Genomic DNA, 24,915 nt, shown 5'->3' on the forward strand with positions numbered 1-24,915 from the left:
GTTAGGCCAATTCGAATTGCACTCACCATGGGTGGGGTTATAACCCGAACCAAATATTTTCGGTCAGGTCGAGTTTTTTTTTTTTTTAAATATATATATTTGATTTTTTTAGTAACTAAACAAAAAAAAAAAACAAAATATGTTTTAACTGCAAACTTCCCCTCCCCCCCTTTTTTTTTTAAATATATATATTTGATTTTTTTTAGTAACTAAAGAACCCCCCCCCCCCCCCCCCCCCTCCAATTGCAAACTACAAAATCAACAAGAATTAGAAGTATCAGAAGTTCAAAAGTCATATATTAATGACTATTCTATGGGAATTTCTCTCTGCAACTGCAAACTACAACGTAAGCCCCCCCCCCCCCCCCCCCCCCGGCGCGGCGCTCTCTCTCTCTCTCCATTTTTTCAAATAACATCAATAATGGTGGTATCAAAGAAAAAATGGAATGAAACTTACAAATTTTCAAAAGTTCGATATGTTTTGACTAATGCAACAAAGAGTGTAAGTTTCAATGCTTTTTTAAACAAACATCAATCCAGTAGGAACATGTAAAAAGCATGTAAAACTTGTTATACTACTAAGAAACTTTTTGTGCCATTAAGTAACTAAGAAGATTATATCTTCAAATCCAGACCATCAAATATTTTTTTTCATGGTTAATAAATTAGAGTTGGGTTGTATAGTTCTTCCCTTTTTGTTAAGGTTTTGGAATAATAGAAAAATTATGATTAAAAAAATATGTTAGGCTTATTTTTTGGGAGTTCGGTTTTTCTTTTCTTTTTATTTAATTGAGGACTAAAAGGTTTAGGGATTAATAATTTTTGATGTTCCAAGTTTGCAGATTTCAATAGTTAATTATTTTGTAATTTTAAATAATATCTCAAGGACATTTAGGATATAAAAAAATAATTTGCCCCACCTTGTCACAAAAATGTTTTGACTGATGCAACAAAGATTATTTTTGTGCCATTAAGTTCGATATGTTTTGACTGATGCAACAAAGAGTGTAAGTTTCAATGTTTTCTTTTCAATTTCAATCAGAAGTGCTTCTGCCATTTCCTTTCAAGAGATGCTCAATTTTGTGCAGTTGTAGAATAAGCCCTTGAAAAATTGAAGGATTGAGAAGTTCGAAAATTCAATTCCCTCGAGTAAAATTGAATGTTAAAAGAGAAATAATTTGCCCCACCCAGTCAAAGTTAAAGTTGCCGACAGAAGCAATTGAAAATTGATTGAAAGCTAAATAAAAGAAGGAATAATAAGCCACTAACTGAAAGTAAAGTGATAGACAGAACAATTTGAAAATAGATTAAAAGCTCAAAGAAAAAATAATTAATTCCCCATATACGCAGATGAGAGCCCACAAGAATTGATAAATGGGAAAAGAAAAGTGTTGCTGAAGTGTGAGCGTGTTCAAAATTGGAGTACTTAATTGCTTGGTATCCACTAAGGCAGAGGATGAACCCAAAAATGTGATCAAAATTCAAAGATCCACATAAATTGAACAACATATATGTGTGAAATGATAATTGCATTGAGAATCAAAGACCCAGATAGGGAAATAATGTGAATTTAAAGAAAACCTGTTCTATGGTGGCGAGAGCGGCGTTTCGACTTTCGCGGGAGTCTCCGAGAGATGTGAGATAAAGGTGAGGGAGTCGTTGAGAGATGTGAGATAGAGGGAGTTGCCGGTAGGTTGCAAGCTTCGCTGCTTGTTTCGACTTTCACGGAAGATCGATAGGAAGGCGATATAGAGAGAGAAGAGAAGGATGAGGAGAGAGAAAGTTAGGGTTTGTGTTTATCAAGCAATGTCCAAACCTGAAGTCGATATAGATAGAGAAGAGAAGGGATTTATGTTTAATTTGGACTTTTGGGTTAGGTTTGGGTTGAACCCAGCTCAAACCGAATAAGGTTGGGTTTTGATAAAACCCAATCCGACTTAAACCCGAATTGTAAATTTATATGTTCAGATTTTAAAATTTATGGGCTGAAATCGAGTTGGACTAGGCTAACCCGCCCAAGTTGCACCCCTACCGGCACGTCCACATTCTTGCTAAGGAATTCAAAATTTTACTATGCAAACGGACATTTAGGTCACTTAAATTGTGGTTGGGGAGTTGATATATACATAATAGACATATCTAGTTAAAGATTTGGATGATTATGAAAATAGCCCTAAATTAAAATTTTTAAATTGCTTGTGAATCTACGTTTCTTAAGATTTTTTCTTTCACTAACATAATTTCATTTCTTCATTTGGAAGTTGGAAATGAATTACATATATATTTTTTTTGTTGGAGGAAATGAATTACTAACCATCTCCTATATGAAAGCACATAATTAATCCAAACTTGGAATTTTTTTGGCTAATTAGATTAAAAAAAGGTCCCCATTATTTTTATTTTTATTTTTGGGAAAAAGGGCTTTCAACTAAAAATTCACTTATAAAGTTTCATAAATTTTATTTAAATTAGTAATCGAATACAGCTTAATTTGATTAGTTGGCCTTTACTTGTTATTTTGTTAGAGCCTTTTCACAAAAAATTAAATCCTCCCTAGGGTTTGTGAACTATTTGGGCTCGGCTCGAGTTAAGCTCCGTTCGCGTTTATTTATTTATTGAATGAACAGAGCTCAAACAGAATTATTGAGCTTGATTACTAAACGAGCTAAGCTCAAATATCACTCTGCTCAGTTCGTTTGTTCATAAACATGTTCATGAACAAACTCGAGTCCAGGCTCGTTTTGAGTTATATATAATTTCTTATATTTTTATGTTATATAAATAAGTATTTTCATCATTTGAATTTATTTTAAACCAAAGCCCAATAATCCAAATCAACCCATTCATTATATTATTTCTCTTTTGAAAATAAAACTAGCCCAGCAACTCAGCCCAACAATTTTATATAATTTTTTATGTTAAAAATAAAAGTAGCCCAATCCATTAATTAATTCCCAAGCCCATTTCCTGCCACCGCTTCTAAACCCTAACCAATATTCTTCTTCTCTCCATTCTGGGGCAAACCAAAATCCCAAGCGACCGACAATTTATACAATAAGGGCAGCACCTCTGCAAAATGTGACAAGCCGAGTCTGAGCACCTCAATACTCGGCTCGGCTCGGCTCGTTGCAGCCATTCCTCCTTTATCAAAGTGTCTAGATCACATGATTCACGTGGACTTAACCCAGTCCAAACCCAAGCCCATCTTGGTTCCTTCCGCTTGCTTGGGATTAGGTTTTAAGTAAAACCTTACTTGCATTTCTAAACCAAAAAAACTCAACTATTGTTGTACTTGTGCACAATCATCAATTATCAGCTATAAGAACGTGTGTGTATTTACACACACACACAAACGCGCACGCACATGTGATAAGTCTACTATCATAACCCAGTAGAACTGAAGCCGCAACTTAAATAATCCCAAAAGGCGCTTTGACTGAATTTGCATTCAGAAATAGTACTGGGTGAATTTTCTTGCAATCAAACTTTACTTCATGTATATATATATATATACACACATATATTGATGTTATTGTTTCTATGTGTATTTCTATTCCTTTTCGATGGTCTTTCGTTTATAAATTGCCTTAAATTCATGTGTTGAACGTATTGAGATGAAATGATTGATAGATTAGGTTTAAGAAAGTAGAAGTACCCAATTTATTTGCACTCCTATATGTGTATATGTATTTTGTTTAGATGTATATATGTTTTATATATATATATATATATATATATATATATATATATATTATGCGTATGTCAAATCAATCCTGAGGATAACCAGTCTCTGCCGGCAAACCCGATGAGAAAGTCTAAATAGGAAGGGGTCGGTCAGGTCAAAACATGGCTAAGTTTGGTTTGATTTGCTAATCAGTTGAAAGGCCTGATGATAAGGGATGCCCCGTCACTTATTTGATATGAAGTAGACTCATAATTGCCAATGGCTCATTCTTGAATTAGAAAATGTATTTACCTAGCAAGTGAGGGTTCAAATGCAATAACTTGTTTTCTTCGAGGGAAAATGGATCTATGGCACGGGATTGACTTAAGGAATAGCATTTCCAATCATTCGCCGCATTAAATCAGCCGATTATCCATATGGACTTTTCTCTTACGAGATGAGACATTAATGAAAAATGCGTCAACCCTTATAGGAAACAATTAACAAAGTATTTTCATGATGGTTCTAAAGGATAATCTTTTGCCTTTCGATTTAAAATGGCAAAACAAGATTAATGTGGCCTAACCTAATAGATGAGACAAGATGTTGTTGAGTTGAGTCGTTAGTTTTATTAGCTATGGCCAATCGGGAAAAAAAAAGGTAAAATGAGATGTCTAACTTAAAGTTTTCAAGTGACTGTTATTTATTCTTATGTTGTGTGTTTACTTTGTTTGAATGTCATACTTTGGCCTTTTTCTTGTTTGACTTTTGGAGTGAGTTAATCTTTTGCCGTTCAGTTCAGATGTGATGTACATGGTTGGAACAAGGCTTTGTTGAGTAGAGTTGTAGAATTGGTGATGGTGTTTTAGTCCTCCATTAGAAAAGTTTTTGCTACCACAATTACAGTGTGATTTCTGGTCAAATGGAATGGGGTCTAATTATGGTATAGATTTATTAAATTGCTTTTACAGATTTTAAGTCTGTACTTTGGCAAACAACCTTAGGATGTGTAATCTTGGCCTCATCAACTTCTGTTACCCCAAAAAAATGTACAAAACTGAAGAAAAGATATTATCAATTGGTTGTCTCTTTTGGCAGATTAGAAATTGTCTTACGGCCATGTTATTCAAAGAGAGATATGAGTTTCTAAATGTGAAGTTTATGAAAGTTATTTCATTTTTCATATTTTACCAAATTATTGTTTGAGTTGCAAAGCCAAAATGGGAAAATTACAAATAATATTAACGAGAGTGTTATGACGAAATATCAAGTATATTTTTCTTATTTTATCAGCGCCATTCGTAGAACGTGGGAGCTTAAATTTCTTGGCATTAAGGTAAATGCCTGATTAGTTTAATAAATTTGTTGAAATGTATATAGATTTGATCTATATGTTACTTGGACTTTTGAAAAATGGGTAAAGCACACACGAACACAATATTTTGGAATATGGGTATAGGATATGTGTCCAATACGTGTTGTTGTACACACACTTTACAAGCATATCCAATATTTTAAGTTTATTATATAATTTTATATATAAATTATTTTAATGTTCCTTTTGTCACATTTTTACTTCAAAATGAGTGACATGTCTATGCTAAACATTATGTTCACACAAAACATTATTTTTAACTTTAAAATATATGAATATTGGCCAATCCCCATGTCCTTGGGTTTGGGAATTCAATAAATACAGTGGTTAGACTCATGCCCACACACCTAACATGCACATACCTAAGTACATGCAATGTAGTATTCAATAGGTGTTGACTTCTTTTAATATGAATATTGGCTGGTCGCCGTGGCCTTGGGTTTGGCAATTCGATAAATACATTGATTAGACTCATGCCCACACACCTGACATGCATGTACCCAAATGCTTGTAATGTAGGATTCAATATGGCTAAACTTTCCACAAAGCCACAAGCATTTAATATGGCAACCTACCGGCGACTACCTCTATCTTACATCTCTCAGTGACTCCCTCTATCTCACATCTCTCAGCGACTCCCGCGAAAGTCGAAACGTCTCTTTCGCCACCATAGAACATGTTTTCTTTAAATTCACACTCTTTCCCTATCTGAGTCTTCAATTCTCAATGCAATTATCATTTCACACATATATGTTGTTCAATTTATGTGGATCTTTGAATTTTAATCACATTTTTGGGTTCATCCTCTGCCTTAGTGGATACCAAGCAATTAATGTAATACCCCTAGTTTTCAAAAGGATAGAATTGGAAATTTAATTTAATTTTTCATTGATTAATTGATTTAGTTATGTGACTTAGTTGTTTTGTTTTTTTTTTTAAGTGATTAATTATGTTTGCTTAATTGATTTAATTAATATTTGTGTGTATTTAATTTACATGTTAATTGCGATTGTTTTAATTATATTATTTGAATTTATTTAAATTAATTGCCTTAGTAATATGTAACTTGGATTTATTACCTGTTTAATTACTATACTTATTTAATTGTTTTATTTAGTTAATGTAACGTTTATTTATTTTATGTATGGTAACTTAGGGTTACAGTTATAATTTTTGGCTTCTAATTCACGTATAGGTGAGCCACCGTAGGTTAGAACTGAGATAGTTTCATGGGCTGATTAGGATGGGGATTAGGGCTTAGTCTCTGATTATTCGTGGACTAGGGTATTAATATACACCTATAAATATAAAGCAATACATGGTTTAGGGTTTGGAGAACAGAATAAACGTACGTTCTGTAAATCACAAACAGAGCCCTAAATTGGTAGTGAAAACCAAAGAGATACAGAGAGAACCGGAGTGGGAGTTTGGGTGGTTCACAAAACAAAATCAAGGAGGGAAGTTTGGTGTGTGTTACTGGACTGCAGTAGGAGCAGCAAGGGTGGTTTAACACTCAGAGACGTGGAATTAGCTTTGCAAGTTTGAGTTTCAAAGGCAAGTTTCTGATCTTCTCTTTCGCAGGAATTTGTGTTTAGTTCATGCTTAGATAGCCTCCAGGGATTAAATTAAGTTTTAAATAGAACGTTTATGCATGTTTAATCTGTGTTTAAAATCAGTGAATTAATCTGTTCTTCAGTTGGTTACAAGTTCAGTTTTAAACTTACTGTCGATGCTTAACAACTTGTGTTGCAACTTAGGTTTTGCTTGTATACTCCTGCCTCACAAACAATCTGGAACATAAATTGAGCCTTAGAATAGGTATTAAAAAAAACCTATAGAGACCTGGGTATCACCGAATGTGAGGACGATGGAGTAGGAAAATTGCAGAGAGCCTCGGAGTGAGAGGGAGAAGGCTCCCTTATCAAGGAGCCGGCTCCAAGGAGCATAGAGCCGGCTCCATGCAGCAAAGAGCAGGCTCCCTAGTTAGGGAGCCGGCTCTCACATTAAAAGAGCAGGCTCTCAATTTTGAGAGAGCCTCCTCTCACCCAGAATGTCCGTTTTCTTGTTTTTAAGCTGTGTTTGGGGCTGTACAGAGTTTTGATGTTTTGTCTTAAATGGTTTTAAATGATGCATGGTATTATTTTAGACTTATAAGAACATGTTTAAACAAGAATTCATAAAGGGATTAAGGAGGAGGCAGTGTACAGTTAGGGAAAGAACTTACAGGTTGCATTTTGAATGTTGGTTAGTGTAGTCTCTGGAACTTGGAGGATTGTTAATATGTGATTTAATTTTGATTAATCATGTTTAAATAGGACTATAAGTAACATGGAGTACTTGAATTTAGCCATGCTTGTGTTGGACTAAATTAATATTCATCTGGTTAATCAACTGCATCAGTTTAGGGACTAGTTGGAGGATGTAAATGCTTCTGTTACTTACTGTTTTTGAAGTTTTGATGTCTCTAAAAAATCTTAAATTAAGAATCATATTTTCAGCTGTGTTTTAAGCATATAGTAATTTAAATATGTGTATGCCTAAATAGAATTAACTGGTGTTTAAATCTGTTATATATTGCATCAGTATGGTATTGTTTGGAGAGGTAGATGGTGTAATCTTATTTTACAAATTTAAAGAACTGGGATTTGGATTCTAACTCTGGTAGTGGATGCATGATTTAGTTTTACACATGTGAAATTATGTTTGTGCTTATTTTGGAATGTAGTTGGTAACTATTTATACTGTTTTTGGTCAACTATGGTAAATGGAGGATTTAAATGCTATGACTCATATTAGCAATTTAAAAGGTTGGAATGTGATGTTTAGGTTCTGTAATGAATGCCTAATGTCATGTTATATATACTAAACTGTATTTATGCATATCCTGGATAATGGTTGATAGATAACAATTATGGTCTTTACAATTATGTTGTTTGGAGGATTGTGTGCATTGGTATGGGACGGTGGCATATTAGGGATGGATTAGTAAAATACTAAAACCTACCTATTTTGGAATGAGTTGGATTAACTATAAAAGGTTAAGTCCTACTTATATGGATGTCTATGCACCGGTATAGGACGGTGGTATATTAGAGGCGGCTCAGTTCAAAACATTGAGACCTACCTATATTGGGGATGGATTAGTTTAAACACTAAGTCCTACCTATATTGAAATAAGATGGATTAACTACAAAAGTTAAGTCCTACTTATAACTATGTGTCAGGTCAATAAACTATTTGAATGACACACCTTGAACGGACTTTATATATTTATGTTATGGTGCCATGGTATGAGCTTGAGTCTCAGGACCATGGTTAGGATGCGTATATCGACTAGGAGGGATAACTAGACAGTGGTTTTGTTCCCTGGTAGGTCTAGATACCCATGACCACATTACGTGCGATTTGCATGGTATCTCTACTCAGGCTGAGACATACCTATTGGACTAGTGAGCATCCTATAGTGTATAATATATACATATATGGATTACTCTGGATATTATTGAGTCTATCTAAGATGTATCTGCGTATCAGATTCCTATTTGGATCATAGTAGATCAGGACTTGCATGTGGGCCTGACCCACTCTATTATTTTTCAGGTGTTCGACAGTACCAAGCTTAGAGCTTGATCGTGTTGATACAGATATATACACTCACTCTTCTGATTACATAGGATTTCCTTTCTATTTTAATTTTGGATTTTAATTCTATAAATTTATTCAAGGATTTAGGATTAGGGGTTCACTAGGTGGATTCCCAAGTTGTACGGTTTTAAATTATACTTAATTTATTATTTCAAGTATGAGGATTCTTATTTTAGATTTCTTTCAACGTATTATTAATTTATTCTTAATTCAGTTTTTATTTTCTACTTGTTTACATATTAATTGTTTGGTATCCCTCATATCTATGCTCGGACTTGATCACCCGTGGCTCTAGAATCGAGGGGTATCACAATTAAGTTCTCCAATTTTGAACATGCTCACACTTCAACAATACTTTTCTTTTCCCATTTATCAATTCTTATGGGCTCTCATCTATGTATATAGGGAATTATTATTATTTTTTTTTTGAGCTTTTAATCTATTTTCAAATTGTTCTATCCGCGTCTATCACTTTACTTTGAGTTAGTGGCTAATTATTCCTTCTTTTATTTAGCTTTCAATCAATTTTCAATTGCTTCTGTCGGCAACTTTACTTTACTTTGACTGGGTGGGGCAAATCATTTCTCTTTTAACAGTCAATTTTACTCGAGGGAATTGAATTTTCGAGCTTCTTAATCCTTCAATTTTTCAAGGGCTTATTCTACAGCTGCACAAAATTGAGCATCTCTTGAAAGGAAATAACAGAAGCACTTCTGATTGAAATTGAAAAGAAAACATTGAAACTTACACTCTTTGTTGCATCAGTCAAAACGTATCGAACTTAATGGCACAAAAATAATCTTTGTTGCATCAGTCAAAACATTTTTGTGACTAGGTGGGGCAAATTATTTTTTTATATCCTAAATGTCCTTGAGATATCATTTAAAATTACAAAATAATTAACTATTGAAATCTGCAAACTTGGAACATCAAAAATTATTATCCCTAAACCTTTTAGTCCTCAATTAAATAAAAATAAATAAATAAAAAAAAACCAAGCTCCCATAAAATAAGCCTAGCATATTTTTTTAATCATAATTCTTCTATTATTCCAAAACCTTAACAAAAAGGGAAGAACTACACAACCCAACCCTAATTTATTAACCATGAAAAAAAAATATTTGATGGTCTGGATTTGAATATATAATCTTTTTAGCTACTTAATGGCGCAAAAAGTTTCTTAGTAGCATAACAAGTTTTACATGCTTTTTATATGTTCCTGCTGGATTGATGTTTGTTAAAGAAAGCATTGAAACTTACATTCTTTGTTCCATTAGTCAAAACATATCGAACTTTTGAAAATTTGTAAGTTTCATTCTCAACAAGAACAATGCAGAAGCGAAAGATCAGAAAAAGACCGAACAGGCCTTCAAGGGCAAATTAGTCTTTTCACATGGAAGCAACATCCTTGGGAATGTACATCATTCCTAATACACATCCGTGACTACCCATGAAGTCACGAGACTCAAAAGAAAGTAGCGGAAACGAATTAAAAAAAAATCAGACAAATTTAGCCCCAAGGGCAAAATGGTCATTCCTGAAAATATAAAATCGGGTGTTACCGACCACACCACTGGAAAGACAGAGAAAAATTAATTAAGTTAGACTCAAGAATCACTTGATTCGGAGTCCGGATGGAAGATAAAAGTCAAAACAAAGTTTTGACGTCGTCGAGGCCGTGAATAGTGTTTTGACAGCAATGAATAGTTAACTTGGGAAAAATGCTGAAATTTGTGTGCCGTTTTGAGGCACTAAATGACGTTTTTTTGGAGAAATACGAAAAAGAAACCCCCCTAAAAATAATTTTTTCAAACTGACCATGTCGAAAGAAAATTTTATTTTTGACGTGAAACCCCCAAAATGCCCTTATAAAGACTTTTTCAAATAGTGCCGGTGTGCACAAGAAATCAGATTTGATGCGGGGTTTTCAGGTCCGAGACGACATTTTTTGGAAAAACACAAAGAAGAAACCCCCCTTAAAATCATGTTTTCTACTTGGCTACATGAAATAAAATGAAAAAAACATGCTGTAAAATTTCTAAAATGCCCTTAGATCAGCATAGGGTCAAGAGGGTTAAAAAACTGCTATAGGGGATATTTCTGAAATCTGCCAGAACAGAGAGCAAAGTCAGGGCCCTTATCGACATTTTCTGAAAAAAACACGAAAAATAAACCCCTCCCGAAATTGAGTTTTCTACTCGGCAGCGCAAGAGAAAATGAAAAAAAACACTGTGAAATACCCAAAATGCCCCTAGATCAGTAAATGATCAAAAACTCAGAAAATACAACTTTGCACCAAATATGCATTTGGCCCTAAATGCATTTCTAGGTTGAAACCAATGTGCACGCAAGTGTAATTAGTGTTTTCAAGCACGTGGGAATGGTCCGCGGCTCCCGAGAAGACCCGATGCAAAATCCGACCTCCCGACGGCCAAAAAAGGCGAAAATGCACATAAAAAGGGGAATTTTGAAACTTAAAATTATAAAATAGTTTCAAATTACCGCTTGGCCCTTTGCCACACTTCATGAATGATTAATGAGACCCTATAAAAGAATAAAAATGGAATTCTCATACCCGATGCAACACATGGTGAGGCAATGACTTGCCATTTATCAATATTTTCATAATATTTCTTGAAGTTAAAAGTTACTTAGGATACAAAATAATTGTCATTGGCCTCCGGTCTCATCTGATACATGTCAAATACATCATAAAATGTGTATTTATGTACACGTTACATATATGGAATTAAAGATACAAGTTTTGATACATAAAGTTACAAAATGACATTTCATGCTAACATTTGCATGAAATGTAAACTTAAAAGTTACAAGTCATCCAAGGAATGATGTGCATCTCAAACCAAGGTATTCGTACCTAAAAATAACTCGGTAACTTCGGGGTAAGTAAACAAGTTACTCGTAGGGAATGAGTATGCATAAACCTAATATTTTACTGTTCATTAAATTGATATAAATTAATATATAAGGTCAATACCACCTAGCGTCTATGTCCAAGGTGAGACTCAGGGAGCATCCTAAGCTACTTTAAAACATTTCTAGCATAAATCAAATCATTCATGCAATTTAGGCAACATAAAAGCATGCGGTACACGTAACAAGATATTCAATATACAAGTATACGTACACTAGTATACAATCAATATTGAAATGCACTTAAGACAAGTATATAAGATACAAGTCTACTAGGTTATCTATAAAGTAAATCATCAATATACAAGTGTACATACCAAGTGCGCTAAGCAATATTGAAATATAATACAACATATATATTCAAGTATATATTTCTAAGTATACTAAGTAATGTTGACATACATAGCATACAAGTATACAAATTCAAGTATACAAAACATTTTTGATATACAAGGCGTACAAGTATACAAATACAAGTATACTAAGCAAGAACTAAAGTACCATGAGTCCAAGCACAAGTTAAAAGTAATCCACAATTACAACTAGGAATTGAATACGAAATCAACCAATGGCGGAAAGACAAAGGACATATGGTCTCAATGACCAAACAAGTGATCTCAGGTTACTAGTTCGCAAGGAACTACCTAATGCACACTATATGTTTTAGAGGGAACTCTCATCCCCCGTACTAGAGACATACTCTAGCCTTAACATATTACAATATCCATACAAGCTTTTCAAAAGTCATCAAGTTGTACAACAAGTATATCACATATACACAATGCACATTGTCAATTACCATGCACAACCAAGTCATGGAATACACACAAGATATGCTCTAAGCCTTCAAGCTATAATGACATATTAAATGTCATATAAGGATAATGTGTATATAACAAGTTAAATCATAACTTCTACTCATGGAATACCATCTTGTAATCATACACCAAGTTGCAAATTATAAGTTAAGCAAGAATATAACATCAATACTTAATTACCTCAATGAAAGCATACAAATGAAACTTAATTAAATTAAATAATTAAATTTTCAAGATTACAAAGCAACTCCAAAAATTCTAAATATATTATATGTCAAAGGTCATAGCAAAACCTAATTTAATTTCAAGTTACAAGCCAATTCTACCTTAGTTACAACAAGGTAAATTAAGATCAATGCCAAAAAAATAATTAAATAAATTTCTCAAAATTCATTCAAATATTCTCTATTTAATATATATGAAAGAACATGTCAATACATTGTTTAAAATCAAGTTACAAGTTAATTCTACACTAGGTACAACTAGGTGAATTAAATTTCATATAAGAAAATAATTAAATAAAGTTTTCCAAACTGATTCAAATATTCTCAATTTAATATATGTTAAAGAATATACTATACTCATTACATATATCAAGTCAAATGTCAATTTAAATTAATGTAACACTTGAATAGAAATTAATTAAACTAACTAATTAATTTCTCTAGAATTTAAATCAATTTCAAATGACTCCAAATAATTATATGCCAATGGTACTATCATGGTAATTACATATATAAACTCAAAACCTTAATTAAATAAGTGAAGCAATTAAATAAAAAATTAATTAATTTTAAATAATTAAATATCTAGATTCTAAAACAATTCCAAATGACTTTATACTAATACAAGTTATAGATCAAGTCATGACCTTCAAGAATATCATATCCTATCTTAATTTCATGCAAGATACTACAATCTATTAATTTAAAAATTAAGTATAAGACATGTAAACAATTTATTGTAAGCTATAAAAACAATTAAAACAATTGGATTAAAAACCTAAATCACCCCCTACCTCACAAGAAAATTGTTCCTCTTGAATCCAAAGCAAACAAAGGAATTTTTGAATTTCCTTCAAGGGTTATATAGAGGAAGGTGAGGCAAGTATTTTGTGTTCCAAACTTTTGAGTCCAAGATGAGTGGAAAGAGGTCAAAACCAAGATTTTAAGACTAGGTTAATGGTTTCCTTCAATGATGGCTAAGGTTTTATGTGAGGAAGATGATGAAATAAAATGAGTGGAAGGCGGTCAAAACCAAGATTTTAAGCCTAGGTTAATAGTTTCCTTCAATGGTGGCTAAGGTTTTATGTGAGGAAGATGATGAAATAAAAATCATGTAAAATAAAATATTAAGCCCCTTTGGTGTAATCCTCCACTCACTTAGTCAAAGCAAGTCAATTACACCTAGTCTTGCACCATGCCTACACACACACAAAAGCTAAACTTTAATTTGGAGCCTACACTTGTCATTAATCCAATGGTTCATTCTAGGCTTAATCTAAAGCCTACACTTGCCAACAATCCAAGCCAACAAGTGCATCAATGCTAGACCAACAAATGGGTGAATCTCCACCCTCCATATGTCATCATCCAAGGCTTCCAAGTATTAACCAATGAGATATTTACAAGTGGCCCAATGAGAGCGCGACACTTGTCACACTTTTTCGATAATTACAAAAAGGTCAGTTTTGAAAATATCTACCAAAATAAATTGCAAAAAATTCCTTAAAGAGAAAAATAATTAATTTTCATAATTATGAAAAAAAACCCCTTATTTATAGTAAAACCCTAAAAGTGCCCTATCGGGTCTGGAAATATGGAATTTGCACAAACACGCTCAAACGGTAAGAACACCATGAACGAAAAAGAACCGAAATGAAAAAAAATGAACAACAGAAGAAACGGTGTCGAAAACCGAGTCCCGTGCAAAAATATATGCTCGACACAAGTTCCGCGGCAACCTGGGCCGAAAACCCTAAAACTGGGGAAAACAATTGGAAGGAAATTCTAAGAGTTCCCGACTTGACAAAATGTGGAAATGACTCGATCCTTAAAGGAAGTTGTCAATCCAAAAGAAAAAGTCTCAAAAACCATTTTCGAGCATTCAAGACGACACTAAATGATGAATAACCGAACTCAGAAAAGAAAATTTAACGGAAAAAATTTATCTGTAAAATTTCAGAAAAAGGAAATGAAGGAAAATGACCGGATCATTACAGAACTTCTGATACTTCTGATTCTTGTAGAATTTGTAGTTTGCAGTTGCAGAAAGAGAGAGGAGGGGCAAGTTTGCAGTTGAAAATATTTTGTTTTTTTGGTTTAGTTACTTAAAAAAACCTGACCTGAACCGAACGAAAATGTTTAGCCTGGGTTATAACCCAACCCATGTTGGGTGCAATTCGGGTTAACCCGACCCGACCTCGGGTTGACGTTGGGTTGGGACGGGCTGGGTTGGGCCAGCCCATGTTGCACCCCTACGTGCCGGAGTGGTTATCGGGCATGACTAGAAATCATGTGGGCTCTGCCTGCGCAGGTTCGAATCCTGCCATCCACGTTTTTTTTTTTAATTTATTTTTTCCCAATTTTTGTGGCCCTACCCAATGGCAAACTGAGATAAATATAGAATTCATTATTTTGAATCAAACACTGCCACTCTCAAAAAGTCTTCTCAAGATATCTATTGGTTGTAAATACTTTTAAAAAATATATATATATATATACATATGTATATGTATATGGATATAGCTAATTTGATATGACCATTATGCCCTTATGAAATATTAGATGAAATATTATAAGACATGAGCGGTGCTACACGACCCGACCACTATTTACCCGAAAAAAACCGACTGCATAGGTGGTTGTCCAACGTGGCAATTTTCCCTCCTCTCTCTCTCTAACAATCGGCGACGAACCCATCTTTCCGGCTAAAATTCCACGACCATCGGTAAACCCATCCTCTCTCTCTGCAAACTACAAAATCTATAAGAATCAAACTCACACCTTTCATTCTCCCTCGTCTGTTGTTTACTAGCTCTAGCCGCTATCCATAGCCGATTAAGCTTGCCCATCTCCAGCTGCTCCTCGCCGGTGCAGCGAACCGTCCGAACCATCCAGCTGGGCACCGCCGCCGCAAGCATACCGCGCTGCAAGTCCAAGACCCGGATCTGTTTCGCCGGCTCTCCATGACCGAATCGGACCCAGCCATCTCCCTCTTCGCCGCCGCCGCCATCAACATCCTCACAGTAAGCTTCTACCGTTATCCAAAGCCCACACTCACTGCCATCACGCCGCCACGAGTCGCAATCGGTGCAGCACCACAGCCCATCTCTTGCTCGCCGCCGCCGCCTCCATCACGACAAGATTGACATCTCCGGATCTTTATCGCCGACCCAACTATTCTATGAAACCAGAGGGATCATCTCACTTTATTGCCGACGAGATAATCTCACTTCATCGCGGCATCGCCATCATCTCACTTCGTCGCCGGAATTGTGTTGGTCTCCTCTGGTTTGGGTAGCAAAGGCGGAACTGGGTCTACCATGGTGGACGTGAGTTTGGTCCTCGGCCATGACGGTTTGATGGTTTTGATACAATCAAGGTTGGCGAGTCTAAGTATGGAGAAGAAAGCAGATCAGCGACGGAGACGCCGACGATGGAGAAGACAAGCACCGGCCGGAGGCTTATGGTTGCCGACAGTGAAATCCCGGCGATGATGAACTTGGAAGAAATGGGTCTTCACAAGAAAGCAAAAAAAACTTGTGATTAACCGAGATAGAAGGGAGGGAGAAGGGAACGTCCGAGAGAGATGAAGGATTCTCCACCGGAGAGAGAACGGAGAAAGAGGATCGAAAGAGAGATGAGAGAAAGTAAAGTTACGTCGGAAAAATCGTCTGCCCAGTTGTACCAATCTGCACTTGACAAGTGTGTGTCGGTTGATGTTGGGTGAACAGTAATCGGGTCTTTTAGCATTTCTCTATAAGACATTAATATGCTTTTTGTTACCCACGTACCCAAACCCAAACCCAACCGACTCAAGTCCCGAACGTCTCTCTCATAATTGTCGGGGGAATCAAGGTGTTGTGCCGGATACGAAAAGGTGGGTACACCTTCAGTCGGTTGCCCAAACCAATTATAGGAGATAATGGGCCCACCCGGGATTGACTTTTCTAGATATAGTAGCCAAAATTTGCAGCCCCAACGAGTTCAGTGACCGATTGCAGAATTAGAGATGGCACACAAGATTCAAACCCATTCAACTTTTGCTGTTTCGCAAATTTCCCCCCTTTTCCTCAAATTTCATCTCTCCTCTTTCTCGCAAGCTTGTGAATTCAGAAATCTCTCTCTCTCACACACACACAGAAAGATGCCTATAGAGATGCCGAAAGGGGTACCATTCTCTGTAGATACATGGAGCCCTTCTTCGAAGAAGAAGAGGCACCATTTTCTTACTCATGCCCACAAAGATCATTCCCAAGGAATCTCCACTCACTCTTCATACCCAATTTATTGCACCCTTCTCACCAAAAGTCTCACGCTTCAACAATACCCCAAGGTTTGTCTTAATTCTCCAAACTTTGCCCTGTTTTCAGATACATCAATTTCATTTCTTTTCTTTCTAATTTTGAAATTTTTTTGCTGTTGTTTTGGCAGCTTGATGATTCATTGTTTGTGTGTATTGAAGTCGGCCAACCAGTCTCTATCGATGACCCGGATGGCGTCTTCTTTGTTACTGCTTTCGATGCAAATCACTGTCCTGGTATTTCATTCTATATCAGTTTATTTATTTATTTATTTGCGATATTTTCCCATTTGATTGATTTGCTTATTTGGGTTTGGTGGTATTTGTGATTTCTTATTAATAGGGATTTATTTAGGGTTTGTTTGCTTTCTAGGCTCTGTTTTTTTTTTTTTTTTTTTTTTCCTTTCATGGAAGGGTCACACTGAAATTTATTATGACCTATGCGATTCAATCCGATTAATCCGTCCCTTCTTGATTTGGTTTAGGCCATACGATTCAATTTAATCAACCCTCCCTCCTCCCGTTCTACAGATTGTGCTTCTTTAATCTCCTTATTTTCAAATTAGAAAGCTTTTGACAATATAATTGCCAAGAACTATTGGATGGTTATCTCATATATTGCCACAAAATTAGCTTTCTTTACATAGTACCTCTAAAAGGAGTGTTGGGTGTCTTGCAAAGGAGGACAAAATAAAATAAAAGCTTCTTTGTGGGTTCTAATAGTTTTATCTTATTTTGTTTGCATCTTTTATTTGTAAGAAAATACGAGCTTGGTTATTTTACATATATATGATAAACTATAATTGTGAACTAGTCTTCGTCCCCCCTCTTAAAGTCATTGAATGTAGAATCTGGTTCAATTTCTTGGTTCTAAAATTGTTTTGCTCATGATTTTACCTCTTTAGCTTTTGTTCCATTTCCAATGAAGTTTCTTACCTGTTTTTTTTTTTTTTTTTTTTTTTTTTTAGATCTCAATGAGATTTATTTTTCGTATCATTGAAGATATGCAAATATGTTAGAGTTGAAGTTTTAAAATGGTCTCGAGCTTCTCTTTGAGTTTGGTTTGGTTGGATTTCCCCTTTTGTTAAGTGACAATTGAAAAAGTTTGTTCAAGGAGAAAAGGAGAATATAACTTGTACTTACATTCTTGCATTCTTGGGTATTTCCTGTACCAATTAAAGTATGGCACTACAGAACATGAGTGGCCAAATCATGTGACTTTTCTCTGGCATGGTCAATTAGTCATTTATAGCAATAGTTGTTCTAAACCTCTCCGTCAAAATGCATTGTTCTTGAACCATGCTTCAAACCACCACCTCTAGCCTCTCATTTGGCAGTCTAGGCCCCTAGGATTATAGTTATTTAGCTATTATCATATTTATGGATTAGAGTAGGATGGGTTCTATGTTGAGAATAATTCTGGATCATCTAAGGCAGTTTATTCTTCATTTTTATCTTTTTTTTTATTTTTTATTAGTGCAGCTAGCAAGTTCAATTTCATTTTTTCCCTTTCTTCATCTCATATTATTTTTCTTGTGTTATTTTAAGGTCCTAATTTATATTGAATAATCATGTTGCATTGACAATAGAGTAACTTGATACAATGCCTAAAATGCTATTAATCATAAACATTGTTTTTGATAATGTAAAACTTTTGGATATGTTCAAATAATTAACATTTACGTTGTTAATCTTACCTTCAGTTACACATTACATTAGAATCTCTCTCTCTCTCTCTCTCTCTATATATATATATATATAAACCCTAAAGCTCCGTTTGGTAGGATGGAAGAAAATTGGATGGAAGGGAGAGAAGAAGAGATCAATGAGACATCCTAGGGAAGAGATTGTGTACTTCCCTCTTTTTGTTTGGTTCGATGGAAGAGAAGAGAATGAAATAATACCTTATTTTGTTTGTTATGAGAGAAGGGAAGAGAAAGGTTAATTATAAGGAAAGTTTTGTAATTTAAAAACATTTATAATAGCATTGCCTTTCTTCCTTCGTGTCTTCCGTCCATATTTGGAGGGAAGAAAATTTTTGAAGGGGGAAGGATGACTCATCCATCCTCTTTTCTCTTCTCTCCTTGCCTCCTCTCTCACAAACGAAGGAAGTTTGTTTTTTCCTTCCTGTCTTCCTTCCACCCTTCTTCCTTCCTTCCTACTTAACGGAGCATATGATTTGGATTCTAATGTCAGCTTAAGGGCACATTTTATTCAACATTTACCCTTCCGTTTCACAGTATGTTAAATGTTTCTTTGTATATGTGGAAAAATGTAAAATTTTGTGTTCTATTCATTGATTTTGTGATGCTTATTTTTCAACTTGTGTATGCGGCTGGTTCTAGTCTCACCGAAAGTGAGGCCTCTGGACTTAAATGATGCACGTGGTTTTCATACTTCTTATTATGAATGATGGACACAAAGTTGCAATATGTCTATAAAATTATAACTATATGTATGTATCATTCAGATTTTAATTATGCTTATAGCCTTATGAATGGATTTTTATTTTATTTTATCAATAAAAAGAAAAACATGTTCCTTTTTGGCCCCTTATTGCAGTATCTACTATGCTTGATAGGATTCCAACTATTAGAATAAGAGGTGATTTCAGAATATTGTTGCATCAGTCCTTTAATATCGGGAAACTCACATAATGACTCTTTAAAAAAGTTGGCAAACGAAAAAGAAAAGTTTGAAATAAAATAAATAGGGATCATTGAAGGACTGAACTACAATGTTATCTTGTGCTCGTTTTTAGAATTTGTTTATGAATGGACTATTTTATCTTACTCATTTGATCTTTAGATTTATCTATCTTTTGTGTGGTTGCGTAGGACCGGTATGTTGTTTCATGTGTGTGTGTGTTTAGGTTGTTCATTTCTGATATATGTAGATGATCTAAATTGATATGAGAACTCTATTGACAGATGATCCCTTGTCTGGCGTGCTATTTATGAACTTCAGGAGCTGTAATGTTCTTGTTTGAAGGCGATTTTGGTAACATCCTGCATACGGGAGATTGTAGACTCACCTCTGAGTGCTTGCAAAGCTTACCAGAGAAGTATATTGGCAAGAAAGGAAGAGAACTGCCGTGTCGGCTTGATTATGTTTTCTTAGACTGCACATTTGGAAGATTCTCCCTAAAGATGCCCAGCAAGCATTCTGCAGTCCGACAGGTATTTTTGGTTGGCTTTGTTCGATTTAGGTTTCTTTGTGGTAACAAGTTATTCACACGCAGGGCCTTATTTGGTATATCTTACACTCAAGTCTTAGACTAGCATTCAAGCCCCTTACACATTATCTTGTCATTTAAAAGAATACGATATCGTATTTCATTATCATAAATGGAACACTTGCATTCTCTCTCTCTCTCTCTCTCTCTCTGATTTAATGAAGTTTAAAGAAAGTTAGGCGTGCTTTCTTTGAGAAGCCAACTTAGATGCCAATATATATATATATATATATATATATATATATATATATATATATATATATGCATGTGTGTATATTACGGAGTATATGAGTGTGTTAGTGTTGCTCCTTTGTTTTGGAGCAACTTCTTGTTTAAGTGCAAACCGTTGTAGCATTCTAAGTTACATATCTAATGGCACAGGTTATTAATTGTATATGGAAGCACCCTGATGCCTCAGTGGTGTATCTGACCTGCGACCTTCTTGGTCAGGAAGAGATACTTGTGAATGTGTTTCAAACATTTGGGTCTAAGATATTTGTTGATAAAGACAAGAATCCAGAATGTTTTGATGCTCTAACACTTACAGTTCCTGATATACTCTCTCAAGATCCATCGTCCCGCTTCCAGCTTTTTGAAGGATTTCCTAGACTGGGTGAAAGAGCAAAAGCAAAGCTCACTGAGGCCCGAGCTAATTTACTGCCTGAGCCTCTCATAATCCGCCCTTCAGCACAGTGGTATGTATGTGATGAAGAACTTTCAGAGAATGAAAAGCAAAGAAAAGAGCAAGCAAATGAAGCAGTAAGGGATGAGTTTGGTATTTGGCACGTCTGTTACTCGATGCACTCGTCCAGAGAAGAGTTAGAGTGGGCACTGCAACTTCTTGCACCCAAATGGGTTGTGTCGACAACTCCCAATTGCAGGGCTATGGAGCTGGGTTATGTTAAAAAGCATTGCTTCGGTTCGCAACTAGCATCCAAGTGCTCTCTCTCGAAACTTCTAGACATTAGTCTTGAAGATTCTTTAAATTCAGGTGTAAGTTTTCCACTTGTGATGGAAGGCCCCACTCAAACTACTGCTGAATCTCTGTTACAACCAGTGAAAATATCCACTAACCAGAGACCAGTGTTGATTCTCTCTCCTCCTAGGAAAAGGCAGACTGTTACATTATTTGGAAGAGCAAGACTTGGGCTGTCATATTATACTTCAGACGAGGAGAACAAAATAGCACCAATTCAAGATGAGCCTCCTCCTGTAGTTTTAAATAAAGTTGAACGAGGTTTATCCATTCAAGATGAGCCTTCACATGAAGTTTTTAATAAAGTAGAACAAGGTTTCTCATTCCATACTGAGGAAGCTGTTGAGGTGAAGTGCAAAAAATCATTGGAGAACAAGGCAGATGTTACTGAAGTGCAATGTAAAAGGTCTGTGGAGAAAGATATAGAAGCCCATAAGACCGCTTCTTATCCAACCATTGGATCATCAAAGAGGTTTAATGAAAGCTTTAGAAAGTTGTACAGGTCAATGAATGTGCCTGTACCGCAGCCTCTTCCCTCCTTGGTGGATCTTATGAATTCCAATAAACGTGCAAAGAGGAGGTTTCAGTTTTAGATTTACCTATTCTTGCAATTTATGGAGTATCAAATCCTTGCTTTGATGTGCTAAGAAACCAAGAGAATTAGAATAAATCTTCAGATTGTGCCTGATGTTCGTTCTTCACCGACTATACTTTCTATCTGAGATGTCATCCCAGCTGCTTGAACTCTTAGTGAGGAAGAGTGTAGGTAATTGAAACTACACATGAAGCTCTGTACTCAGCACTCCCATTTTAGTTATTACGGTCGGTCGCTGAAAATAGTTGCAATACAATCACGATTGATTCTTTCACCACTCAGAGCAAATTCAAATTGAATTCTATGAACAGCCAATATTACTTAAGTAGTGTAATGCCATTATATGTATTTGCAGATTATGTAATTCCCAAGTTTTGTACGGATTCTTTTATTTTCTTGTAATGTTGGAACTTAATGTAATTGTATGCAAAAAGGTTTGTTATGTTTGGCAAGTAATGTGTGATGGGAATACTCGGTATGTGCAAAAGAGTTTTTTTCTTGGAGAAAAAACATAAAGAGGGAGGAAAGCTGACTCCAAATTTCTCGTCTTATAAATCGGACATAAAATTTCCTGTGAAGTTCAATATATTTATCCTTCTCTGATTTTCCTTCTGAATGGTCTATCCAGTCATCTGTTAAAGAGTGATCTTGAAGGGTATCACATCTGATTTGGATTTTGTTGGTCAAGTCTCAGAGTCATTATGTTTTTGTAGGCTACCAATTTGGGATGCATTTAGATTAGATTGATAACCAATATATTCCCAATTTCCCATTAGTTTTTGTAGAAGTTTACACTTCAGTATATACATATATACATTTGATCTCTTTTTGCTGAAGAATAATGCATTTTTCTCATATATGGCAGATCTAATGCACTTATAAACAGTGGTAGAAGATGCAGAAGAAGACATTATTAGCATCATCTCCAAACAAATCGCGTTATATTTTGACAGATATACAAAAATCGCATATATTTTTCTGAAAAACACAAAAAGTAGCCATTTGATGACAAACCAAAGAATCCTCAAGACAATTATTTTTTCTTCTTCTAAATATCACTGCACGAGGAAAGCAATATCGATAACCATCATCTGATCTTAAAATTCTGCCGGAGGAGCATATAATTTACATTCTCTCATAATTGAGCCTATCAGACTGCAGGCAAACACAAGAAGTAAGCAAACAATAGGTACCTCAAAATGACTCTGTTTCAAGTCTTCGTTTTCTAAAAAAAAATTTGGGAATTTCAACTGCAGAAATAAAGTCGTAATAGTGAGCTACCCATGAGAACAAGCTGAAAATTTTGACAGTACCTTAATGAGCATTTCTGTTGGAAGCCAGGCAGGTGCAGTTGGGATCCCTACCCATGCAATCTGTAAGAACCATTAAATTATGACCTGAAATTTTGTCCATGCTCTATTTATATTTCATGTAGGCAAATGTTAATTTCCGTTTTATTCGTTATATGTTTCTTTATTAAAAAAAGAAAAGAAAATGGAATCTCATAAAAGAAAACCAAAATTTTCAGGAAAATGTATATGACTGCATCATTTAATGTCTCAGGCTATTCTTTGAGTTTGAATTCATTAAATACTTTATCCATTAATAGGTACCCTAGTCATACATGTTACTGCAATAATATATATTCTGATTGTATAGTTTATTTATCATCCTAATTTATACTAATGTGGACTATCAAATCAGAGGAAAACAGGCATAGACTGCACAAGAAGGGTTCATACCAGTGCATACTCCCCTGTGTCAAATATACGTATATCCAAGACCTAATATAACAGTATAATGTGAGTAATCACTGGAAAGAATTGACAGTCTGTGCACATATAATGGTACTGAAAAGTTGTTCTAAAAGAATATTAGGAAGATACCTCACCGCGGTCTTCATATATGTAATCCAAGCCTTTGTAGTAAGGAGGATGTCCAACAGATAAATACTGATATGAGAAGAAAAACATGTCACCGGTTACATTCCTCTGCATGTTCACGTCTCAAGTTGCAAACAAGAATGTTACATGATTTGTGAGTGTTTTTTTGGCTCTACAAATCGAAGTTCTTATGGATTTAGTTCTATTATTTTTGCTTATATATCAATGTTTCATGAGGGAGATAACTTCAATCTAAACTTTATTGGGTAAATCTTAATTTTTATTGTCACATATTGTATGTCATAAATATAAATTTTATTGGGCAAAACCTTGGTTTTATTGCCAAAAAAGTGACTTTACATCAACTAAACTACAGTGTGGTACAATGGAATCCACAATTTGATGATCATATCCAAAATGATTGGTGATAAACAATGTCTTTCTTTTCTGAAAAACAACCCTTGTGCTTAAAAGTTAAATTGCCATTTCAACAGAGAAATGTAAAAATATTATAAATGTAATAATTAAAAAAATAAATCTAATTTGCAAAACAAAGCAACACAGTTTTATGTTTTTGACTAATTACAATATTTAGATCAACTTGCACTCACATTGACGCTATTGAGATACTTCTCTTTGTCCACCCTAACAATTTGACCTTTCTTCACTGCAAAACAGTAAACCAAGAAATTAAATATATATAAAAAAAGGGAATTAAAAGTATTTTCTTTGAGGTTCATAGATTCAAAATACAATTAAGAGAGTTTTTTGAAACTTAACTGGAATATACGGGTTTTTTTGGAAGCTTAGAAACAGAGGTTGAAGGTTGGGCATTGGAGGAGCCTTCAGATTTTGTCTCTGCAAGCTTCTCATTCTCTGGTTCGGTCGATTTTACGGCTTTAATTGACCATAGACGAAGAGGGTTTGTTTTTCTGGTATGTGGGAATGATGATAAGTATGAGAAGGAGCTTTGTGAAAAAGTTGCAGAGAAAGCCATGAGAGATGGGCTTTGAAGTTCCAAGTGTGACTCTCTCAGTTTGTAAACCACCACCTCTCAATAGATAAGGAATGGTCACTCTTTTAACTTCTAACTGCCATCTGAATATTGGCTAATCAAAAAGCGCCACCTCAGTGGATAAAGGGAATTTTTGGTAAATTCACATGGTAATTTTATACTTTAGGGTGAATAATGAATTCGTCCTAGTTACTCCCACGGGAGAAGAAAACAAAGGCATGCTGCATCTTTTTCATTTGCTCTGGAATGGA

At 35.0% G+C, this 24,915-nt stretch overlaps 2 protein-coding genes across 4 annotated transcripts; one reads left to right on the plus strand and one right to left on the minus strand.

Moving 5' to 3' along the window:
* The first annotated feature begins 16,495 nt into the window (after nucleotides 1-16,495).
* On the plus strand, nucleotides 16,496-22,218 carry LOC132285132 (uncharacterized). Its single transcript, XM_059787299.1, has 4 exons — nucleotides 16,496-16,993; nucleotides 17,092-17,197; nucleotides 19,928-20,139; nucleotides 20,577-22,218. The coding sequence occupies exons 1-4, from the start codon at nucleotides 16,670-16,672 to the stop codon at nucleotides 21,762-21,764; spliced, it is 1,830 nt and encodes a 609-aa protein (XP_059643282.1). The 5' UTR covers nucleotides 16,496-16,669; the 3' UTR covers nucleotides 21,765-22,218.
* A 444-nt stretch (nucleotides 22,219-22,662) lies between these two features.
* LOC132284732 (NAD(P)H-quinone oxidoreductase subunit O, chloroplastic) lies at nucleotides 22,663-24,711 on the minus strand. 3 transcript variants are annotated; one of them, XM_059786861.1, is made up of 6 exons: nucleotides 24,430-24,710; nucleotides 24,261-24,316; nucleotides 23,653-23,718; nucleotides 23,509-23,550; nucleotides 23,080-23,139; nucleotides 22,663-22,921 (listed from the first exon to the last, which is right to left on the minus strand). In XM_059786861.1, exons 1-6 carry the CDS (start codon nucleotides 24,644-24,646, stop codon nucleotides 22,892-22,894), a joined length of 471 nt encoding a protein of 156 aa, XP_059642844.1. In that variant the 5' UTR covers nucleotides 24,647-24,710; the 3' UTR covers nucleotides 22,663-22,891. The 3 variants fall into 3 exon arrangements, with proteins under 3 accessions (XP_059642844.1, XP_059642845.1, XP_059642846.1); XM_059786862.1 differs by lacking the exon at nucleotides 23,509-23,550 and having other exon boundaries at nucleotides 24,430-24,711; XM_059786863.1 differs by lacking the exon at nucleotides 22,663-22,921 and having other exon boundaries at nucleotides 23,080-23,163; nucleotides 24,430-24,711.
* Between the last annotated feature and the right edge of the window lie 204 nt (nucleotides 24,712-24,915).

The sequence above is a fragment of the Cornus florida genome, unplaced genomic scaffold, assembly GCF_030987335.1.
Source record: "Cornus florida cultivar Cherokee Brave unplaced genomic scaffold, ASM3098733v1 CherokeeBrave_3.0.0_Hap2_Chr11, whole genome shotgun sequence".
In the NCBI taxonomy this organism is placed as follows: domain Eukaryota; kingdom Viridiplantae; phylum Streptophyta; class Magnoliopsida; order Cornales; family Cornaceae; genus Cornus; species Cornus florida.

What these genes read in the sequence shown, in the direction of transcription:
- LOC132285132 (XM_059787299.1), top strand. Translation starts at nt 16,670, where the DNA reads ATGGCACACAAGATTCAAACCCATTCAACTTTTGCTGTTTCGCAAATT. An exon ending in CGCTTCAACAATACCCCAAG is followed by an intron (nt 16,994 to 17,091) that starts GTTTGTCTTAAT and finishes TTGTTTTGGCAG; the next exon opens with CTTGATGATTCATTGTTTGT. An exon ending in CGATGCAAATCACTGTCCTG is followed by an intron (nt 17,198 to 19,927) that starts GTATTTCATTCT and finishes TATGAACTTCAG; the next exon opens with GAGCTGTAATGTTCTTGTTT.
- LOC132284732 (XM_059786861.1), bottom strand. Translation starts at nt 24,646, where the DNA reads ATGGCTTTCTCTGCAACTTTTTCACAAAGCTCCTTCTCATACTTATCA. An exon ending in AGTATCTCAATAGCGTCAAT is followed by an intron (nt 23,719 to 24,260) that starts GTGAGTGCAAGT and finishes TTCTCATATCAG; the next exon opens with TATTTATCTGTTGGACATCC. An exon ending in CAACAGAAATGCTCATTAAG is followed by an intron (nt 22,922 to 23,079) that starts GTACTGTCAAAA and finishes GTTTGCCTGCAG; the next exon opens with TCTGATAGGCTCAATTATGA.